Source organism: Idiotropiscis lumnitzeri, chromosome 19, assembly GCF_059441095.1.
Source record: "Idiotropiscis lumnitzeri isolate Australia: NSW breed Sydney's pygmy pipehorse chromosome 19, RoL_Ilum_1.0, whole genome shotgun sequence".
In the NCBI taxonomy this organism is placed as follows: Eukaryota; Metazoa; Chordata; class Actinopteri; order Syngnathiformes; family Syngnathidae; genus Idiotropiscis; species Idiotropiscis lumnitzeri.
Genome location: NC_142409.1, coordinates 6737977 through 6746992, shown reverse-complemented (window position 1 = coordinate 6746992; position 9016 = coordinate 6737977). Strand labels below are relative to the sequence as shown.

The 9016-nt window shown below is 44.1% G+C and overlaps 1 protein-coding gene across 1 annotated transcript; it reads left to right on the top strand.

Moving 5' to 3' along the window:
- The first annotated feature begins 500 nt into the window (after nucleotides 1-500).
- klf6a (Kruppel like factor 6a) lies at nucleotides 501-7326 on the top strand. Its single transcript, XM_088283339.1, has 4 exons — nucleotides 501-842; nucleotides 2439-3024; nucleotides 3804-3927; nucleotides 4823-7326. Exons 1-4 carry the CDS (start codon nucleotides 741-743, stop codon nucleotides 4872-4874), a joined length of 864 nt encoding a protein of 287 aa, XP_088139465.1. The 5' UTR covers nucleotides 501-740; the 3' UTR covers nucleotides 4875-7326.
- The last annotated feature ends 1690 nt before the right edge of the window (nucleotides 7327-9016 follow it).

Here is a 9016-nt window from a genome sequence, read left to right as displayed (position 1 = left end):
ATAGTTCCAGAAACCAGTGACCCAAGAATATGCTGAAACTTCTTTTTTTTTTTCTTTTCCGTGACCGATGTCAACACACTCCTCACCACATTTTTGGTGAGCTCATAGCGTTTAAACGTTGCTGTCACAGTGCTACTTGAGAACTCAGAAACAGCGAGAGGATATGCTTTCAAAGGTCCGAGCAGTTTCGGCTCACATGCGCTGTCTGTGGTCAAACATGAAGCAAGCAACGCAGACTGGAGCGAGCGGCTGTGCGCGTTACGCAGTTATATACGTGCTAAAAATAACTGGCCAATCAGCGACGAGATAGTTGTGGTCAAACGCGCCAATCAGAACTGGGAGTTGTGCTCATGAATGCGGGGCTTTATCGCGATTGGTCGGTTGTGATATCATTTGGCATGCAGGAGGCTGCTCGCTGGCGATTGGCTGAATCGGAGCTCGCGTCATCCAGCCGTGAGGAAGGGGGGGCGGGCTTGGAGGTTTGAATAGGGAACTTTGCAGAGCCAGTTGCTCTCCATCTAGTCCGGTGCAGTGTTTGCAAATACCTTAAACGCCAAGCAAGAGAAGAAGGAGGGGGACGGAAGGAGGCTGCTTGAAAACAAGCGCTGCTCGGTTTGCGTCGCATGCGAGTTACAGCAGGGGACACTCTTCGCTCCTTTTCCTCTTGGCTTGGTTTTTCTTCCTCACAACACATTTCACGCGCAGATCAAATAGGCTTACTTTGACAGAAGCTCGGGAAAATGGATGTTCTACCCATGTGCAGCATCTTTCAAGAACTTCAAATAGTTCACGACACGGGCTATTTCTCCGCCTTACCGTCACTGGAGGAGTACTGGCAGCAGGTGAATATGTCATCCACTCGATCTTCAGCTAATTAAGTCACCAAATAACATAGTGCAGTCACATGTGCATGCTTAAGGTTTAGCCCGGTCGATTGCTTGCGATTAGATGGCTTGAATGTGGCGAAGTGGATCACTGTGTCACGTCTGACAGCTGGGAAGCCAAAACACCCGCGTGCATGTGTAGCTTGCGCTGCGCTCCTGCGTGCGTGGGCACGACTCCACACCGTACTCCATTCAGCATTCCATACTGGTTCAATCGAAAAACTCTTACTATTCGGCTCACATTAAAATGTGCTTTGCCTGACTTTCTTTGACAAGAATATCATAAACAGATCGCACTATTGAATGCACGCGTGTACCATTTCTGAAAGGTAATGAGTGATTAGCGCTGTCAGGTTTAAATGTTTATTATCGTGGTTGAAGTTGCATTGGCGTGCGCTGCATTAAATTGAAATATAGTTCAATATGTTGCTCCTCTCATATTACTAAATAAGGCACCTAAATTATTGCAATCGCGATGCAGTGAATTTCCCCAGCACCACAATTCTACAACCACACCATTGCACACAGTGAAAGCGAATACATTTCTGACAGCGACAATCCAAACTGTACACCGGATGTGTACAAGTGTACCTGATGTCATGGTTCGTTTTTTTTTTTTTAGCTTTAAACTGGAATCAGCAGTGCAAGATAAAAGCATATCAAATTGCAATTCCCTACTGACATGCATGCATGCAAGCAAGCACAGCTGGGAAACATTGAGCGACAGGCTGCACAAGAGCGAGGAATACGGTACATGTATTCCTGGAGGAAATATTTATTCTACATGAACGTAGTCAGAGTGGCTGTCTCTGAGCAGCACCTAATGAATGGCGCTGCCTTTCAACTTTAATGGCCGCTGGAGTAAATTGGAGAGCTGTGTAGTGTAGCTGACACTGTGAGGAAGGATGTGATTGCATGTCAGAGGTACGCATGAGGAAAAGCAGCTGAATAGCTCATGGTGAGGGGAAGGGAGGGCTGGGGGCGGAGGGTTCGTAGCTTCCTTAAAAGGTATCTAAATTTGTTCAGTGAGTCATTGAGCTACTGAAATGTTGAGAGCTGTAGTATGTTACTCAATGAAGAAAATGGTGATTTAATGTAATGTTATCCTCGCCAGTCACAGTTTAAGCTAATGCCGTATGCTGTAATATAATAAATACATTTAAAATATTACATAACATAACACATCTGCACAATCTAATGAGATTAAATTAACAGTACAATGTGTCTTTATAAAGACAATCAGGTTGATTGACACTGTGAAGTATATATGACTTCTTTATTTTTTTTTATTTATCCAAACATCATACACAAAGCCATTTATAATATTTTGGTTATTAATCCACATGCAAATTTTTTGGCTGATCACTTGCTGCTGCAGGCAAGTATTCCTCCACATTCACTGTTTGGGCTTGTGAGCGCATACATCATTGAAAAGGATCCCCCCCCCCACCCCCCTCTTGTAGAATCCAGCATGAGGGAACCTACACTCAGCAGGGGTTGTGTTAAAATTCATGTTTTCTCACTGTACTTTCTGTGTTGTTGTCATTGCTTCAGACATGCTTGGAACTGGAGCGCTATCTACAGAGCGAGCCTTACGTCTCCACTCCCGATCTGAAGTTTGATGGCCAGGAGGACCTCTGGAGCAAGTTGATCTTGGCCTGCGGGGATAAGGCCAAAGCCGAGTCCGACCCCAAACTGCCCCCGGTCCCTCAAGAGGAGGACAATCACGATAGCCAAATTTTTGACACCAACAGTGTGAATTCGGATGCCAGCAGCGAAGCGTCAGACAGTTCCGAGGAGCTCTCGCCCACACACAGCTTTACCTCCAACCCTCTCGGCTCTGCCTTGGTAGGCTCTGGACCTTTTAGCCCGTCCGTGATCAGCACTCCGCCATCCTCGCCGGAGGCCATCTCTGAGCCCGGCGGTGTCGTGAGCGGATGGGTCGGCACGCACGGCGACTTGCACTTGCCGGCCAAAATCAGGAGCAACGGCGTGGCAAAGACTTCGGAAAAGACGGGACTCACCTGCGGGGATGTTTCTCCGGACGGCAGGAGGAGAATACACAGGTGTCAGTTCAACGGGTGTCGCAAGGTTTACACAAAGAGCTCCCACCTCAAAGCACACCAGCGCACTCATACAGGTGAGTTGTGCACTTGACTTACTAAAGCAAAGTATTTTCAGCCGTTCAAAACTCTTAATTGATCAAAGATGCTACTAATTCAGACATCCGCGCCAAATGGCATCGTACATCCGACGTGTAACATAATTATAGGCCCCCATTGCATGATGTCCTCAGCTGGTGCACGGCAACATTAGCCTTGCATGGCTGGATACCTAAACTGTGACCTAATCTATGTGGAATGTGACTGACTGGCCCAGTGAGAGAGCCAAGCGAGCAGGAGTAAGGGGGAGGGGCTGCACATGGGAGATAAAAGGGACTTCAAAACAGATTGAGTTTCACCATGTGAACGGTAGAATGGGCTCCGGGTAGTGTGGCGGTGTGTTATGGGGGAGTTCCGCCGCGTTTGAAATGCTTTGAGTGGTCACGTTTTAATTTTTTAATTTTTTTTTTATTAGAGGCATGAAATTGCATGGGTGAGTTTTCTGGTTTCGCCGATCCCGCTTTCACATTGTGTCCTACATCACCGGCAGCATTCCAAGCATGCTTCCCGTTGCATTTAAAAGAGTAAAACAAAACATGCTAGTCATCCAACGGGTTCAGTGGAATCTGTCTTGGGTGACTCCGCATGACTCATCATACCCGTTTCACCGTGAGGGATGATTGATTATTTTTTTTTGAATGTTATGCAAATAAGACCCGAGTTAAATAAAAGCACAACAAAAGCCTTGGCTCCCTCCCCAAAAACAAAATCCGTTTTTGGCAACTGCTTCAAATGGGTTTATATCTGCTTGTTTCAGGTGAGAAGCCGTACAGGTGTTCATGGGAGGGCTGCGAGTGGCGTTTTGCACGGAGCGACGAGTTGACCAGACACTTCAGGAAGCACACCGGGGCAAAGCCATTCAAATGCAGTCACTGTGACAGGTAAGTTTGGCTTATTTCTCTGCCAACAGCATTGCTGAGTTTCACACTGGCAGGCCAAAAATGTGTTCGCCACGTTCGCCAAGTTTATTGGAAGCACTGAGTCAGATCAGCAAAGTGAATCAAGGAGAGATCGCTTAACATTATGAGCGGGTGATTGAGGAGAAGTCGCACCCCAATGCTTTAAACAATCTGTCACGGAGAAACTCGAGTTGCATTAAACTGAATTGCCCAAACAGATGGCAATATGAACTCAATATCAGCTTCACTGGCTAAGTATCTTAAAAACATGGAACTCAATAATTTATCAAACGAAAAACCAGAAGAGGCATTCATATGATGAGACACATTGTTGCCTTTTGTTCAGTTGCTCCTGGTCATCATCATCAGTTGGTGAACGTGACATCAATGAGGAGCGCTTTGAGTGCCCTAAAAGCGCTAAACATGTGAAGGACCATTTACCAAGGACTATTTAGAGCAGCCAGTGCAGGTTCGAATTGCGGCCGGTGTGATCCAAATCTAGCTAAATGGGAGGAAACCACTTTATGGAGCAAAATGACAGAAATAGCTGAATGACATCTAACACCGAACTGGAGTTACTTTTAACTGTCACTTGAATATAAAATTCATTTAAAGACTTTTTTTCTGCCAAATACTCCAATTCCTAACCGATTTCAGTCATTGAGCATGGATTTATATATTTTTAAAATAGCCTTGGACATGGCCTGATTATTACATTCCCAAGCAGCGGGACTTTTCTAATAAATCATAAAAAGTAACGCAGCGTCTGCAAAAAATCCTCATTCAGTCGTCCTTGAAAACACGTGTGTCGGCCTCCAGCCTCTGCTCCGCTAATGTTTGCCTTTTTTTTTTTCCTCCTCCTCCTTCCCGTCCCCAGATGTTTCTCCAGGTCTGACCATCTGGCCCTTCACATGAAGAGACACATCTGAAGCCGGGGGGTGAGCACCAAACCAAGCAACACAGCGGACGGCAAACGTTTCCTTTTTTTTTTTTTTTTTTTTTTTAAATGTGTGGGAAAAAAAAAAAAAAAATCAGTCTCCCTACCAAGCCTCTTGGTTGAACTTATCCCAGAGAGCAGAGTGGTGGGAGTGTTTTCCAGCCAAAGCATGCTGTTTTGCACCATACTGAAACCCAGTGCCTCCGGGACCTCTCTTCAGAGGAGGGGCGCCCTGAAGGTTGCAACAAGCGGACAAAATCATCGATGTTCGGGAGAAAGATGCTGAGAGCAATTTTTCATTAAAATGGTCAGGAAAAAAAAAAAAAAAGACAAAAGAATGAATGATTTTGTTTGTATGGTGCATGATGATTTGGGGACTCTTTCTCCCCATCGGACAGCTGATACACTGGTACTTTGCAAAAACTGTCTGAAGTGAGCACGAATGTACTGTGAATGACTGGCATCGGCTGCCTGCCCCCTTCCGGGAAGAAAAGACGCTTCTGGGAGGGAAGAAGAGAGGATGGATGGCTGGTTGGATGGTCCAAGGGGGATGGCACCAACGTTGCTGTGGACTGAGTGGGGTTTCTGGGGGGAAACATTCCAGTAGTGTTTCCCCAGTGGCAGTCTGTCTGGCACCTAGACTTGGGGGTGAGGAGGTTTTTCCTACCAGAGGAAAAACATGTCACCTTTCTGGTCCAGAACCGAAACTCACCCCCGTGGTCGCTGTATGAGATGAGTTTTTTTTTTTTGTTTTGTTTTTGTTTTGGTGTTTTTTGGTGCAGCTACTAAATGTGCAATGTGTTATGTAGCCTGATTTCTTATTTTTTTACAAGCTACAAAGCTTCCTTTGTAGTCCAATTGTATAAGCTGTGTGCTTAGAGGTATAACACAACTATAACTTCAGTATCATAGACAGGTGTTGCATGGTTCTAGGGTTTGTTCATTTCCCGTTTCCACTATAATCAGGACTGCAAATAGTTTCAATTAAAGTGCAGCTAAAATGCAAACGGTTAAAAAAAAAATGTTACAATATTGTACATAAAGCCTTGATGATTCCCCTTTTTTTTTTTTTTTTTTATTTAACCAAATCCTCCTCATTCCTGTGTTCATTTCACCACTGCTTGCTTGTTCCTCTCATTCATCTTCTGCCTTGGGGTGACAATTTTGGAATTTTTTTGTACTTTCTTTCTATCTAATAATGCACTGTTGACCTGAATGGTGCCTTATGCAAGTGACTGCCCCGAGGCAGCGGTGGTGTGCTCCCCCCATCGGGAGGTCGTATTCGTTATATGGGTGATTTGACAAGCTCGATCAAGGCTCAATTACAAATGTCCTCTTTTGTGTTTGGTGACGGCGATCTCTGTTTCTTAACTGTGGTCATTAAAAGTACTTGTTTTGTTTTGGAGTCATAGCACCGGTTTAGCTACCATTCTGTAAATAGTGAAAATGCTGTATGTTTAAAGCACTTATTTTTCGTTATTAATGATGTCAACTACTGTGTAGTATGTACTGATGTCCATCAAACACAGCTCAAAAGGTACAAAAAAGACCCCCCCCCCCCATCATTTTTAATTTGATCTTTTTCTCAGTAAGCCGCCCCTGCCCGCGCCCCCTTCTCGTCCCTTTTATGCCTGCAAGTGGGACTGAAGAAACAGCTAAAGATTTATTGTAATTAACAGGCTGCAGTTGGACAGGCCTCGCCTTGTAGTGCCTCACAGTAATGAATTGCTAAAGGCTTTGTTGGCATGGAATCTGTCACAGACTGCTGACTGTGGAGGTTGGATATTGACCTGTCTGGGGAGCGTTGTTTTAGCAAGGCAGCAACAGTATTATGAAACCCAAAAGCGTGATCCGGCCCAAAAAAATCCGGGACGACCATGCACGGGGGTGGGGTGTAAAGTTCAAGCATTGACAGGGCTTGTCAAAGTTAAATCGAAAAAAAAAGGGAGGCAAAACACTAACAGCCTGAGGGTGATCTGCATCTTGAGTTGCAATGGATACTTGCCCAAAGGTTCGGCCCCGCGATTCACGCAGGATTAAACGATCCCTCGCCACCTTGCCAAAAGGAATCAGATGTTTTGCTGCAATATATCGATTTCAGATGGGCGGGTGCATGAGGACGTGTACAAACTTGAAACGACGATGGATTGGGGATAGCTGGCAGCCGATACAGTTCCAATCGTAATTGAGCCTTGAAACAGCTCTGTTTGCTGACATCGTTTTCACTCAGTCATCTCTTTCATGCCACTATTCCAGCTCTTCTGTCTCACACACACACACACAGCTTTGTTCTCAATTGACTCTTTGTATAAAAGGAAAAAAAAAAAACTTTTGTAAAATTATGTTTATGCTTTATGAAATTTTTATTTGGAATTGTTTTGCAAAATTGTTATATTTCTGTATGAATGTATTTTTTATTGGAATAATAAGAAATTCTTATCTGACCTTGCTTCCTTTGTCTTATTTGTTGAGTCTCCTCAGTTGGCCGACATTTATTGCGAGCGCTTCTTGCCCTGCGGTGACACAGACAAAAATTAGATTAAAGCCAGCGTGTGGGTACCAAGGGCACAAATGTGACATTTTACGTATCACCCACTTAATGAATTTAGAACCACGATGTTGACCAGGTGTTCCATTTTTTTATTTATTTTTTTACAGTAGCTCTGTAAGGCCTCACCTTTTCCTGACTTGTAAATAACAGTATGAAAATAACAGCTTGTTAAACATGGACGCCCAGTGCACTTCTCCCCCCACCCCAACGAAACACCCCCAGAAAAGTTTCCTGCAAAACGCTGGCGTATAGTTGAAAATTCCATGAGCTCCCCATTCCTTACAGCAAGCTACTGCTCATCAAAGCAGTATAAATAATTTATCTCTCCTTCTTATAGCCCATGGCATTTAATTATAGAGCCACTTTCATACATTTGTTTGATGATTACTTTCTTTAACGCAGATAATGATACAAAACAGCAGTGGGTAAACCAAAGAGCCGAGTTTTAAGTTATAAACTAACGAGAAATAACATGCTCCCCTGCTTATGCTGATGACCTCGAATGGGCAGGCAACTTATTAGCGCCTCTGATTTCCAGTAAAAGCTCTTTGCGTTTTAAATGAGGTTTGCAAGCAGTTGGTAATTAGCGCATTTTTTTTAAGAACCTCCCAGATTTGGCGAGGAATGTTGTTTTTTGCTGCAGCTCCTTGATCTGCCCCACTTGACTTGCTAACATCTACTCTACCGACAGCCCCATGCATAATACAGAACATGTTTAACTCATTCAATCCATGGGATGTATATATACATTTTCAAAATTGTAGTCCCTGCCTCCCGAAGACGGATTTATACGTCTTTGCGTGTTTTTTTTTTTGGTTTTTTTTGCATCATAGCCCCATGTTTTTATCTTTAGAAACAATATCCTGTAAACCTTGCAAAGTAGTCAAAATGCTGAGATTGAGCTGTTTGCTCTCGTGAAAACGACTGGGATTGAATTAATTTGTCTGTTAGCTAAAAAGAAATGGGTCCAGATGCAAGCAAAAGTAAAATGATCTTTTGTGTTGTTTGTGATTTCTATCAAAGCTATTAACAAGTGCTGAAGAATTGCGATTTTAGCATACCCTTGACAAATACTACATTATCCAAACTGTGAAACAGCAGACAAGTAGCGAGCGTGAGTGACTGCATTAACTGAACCTGAGCTAGACACACATGAGAAAATGGGCTGTGATGAAGGCCCCCAGCAAGTTAAATGAGGGGAAATAATAAGGGAAGAGGAGCTTATCAGGCAGCGAGTCTGGTCCATTCAGCCAGCCAGACTGCAAGTCATCACATATGCCGATTTCACTGTGAAAGCCGATGTGTGGGGCTCCCTCCCTCCAGCTCTTTCTGTTAATGGAGTCTATTAGGACTTGTCTTATTGGGGGAATAGAACGAAAATCAGAGGTCACCAACCTTTCCTTTGCGTTGTAAGTACCCACCAAGCAATCCCGCCGCTACACTTTAATCACTAACATCGCTCTCAGCCTTTCGCAGTCTAGACTGCTCACTGTGTATTTTATCTACAAACAATCAGGTGTGATCAAAATCCCCAAGTGTCCATTAGGATTGGTTTTCTAAATGTAAAAACAAAACCGCCCTTG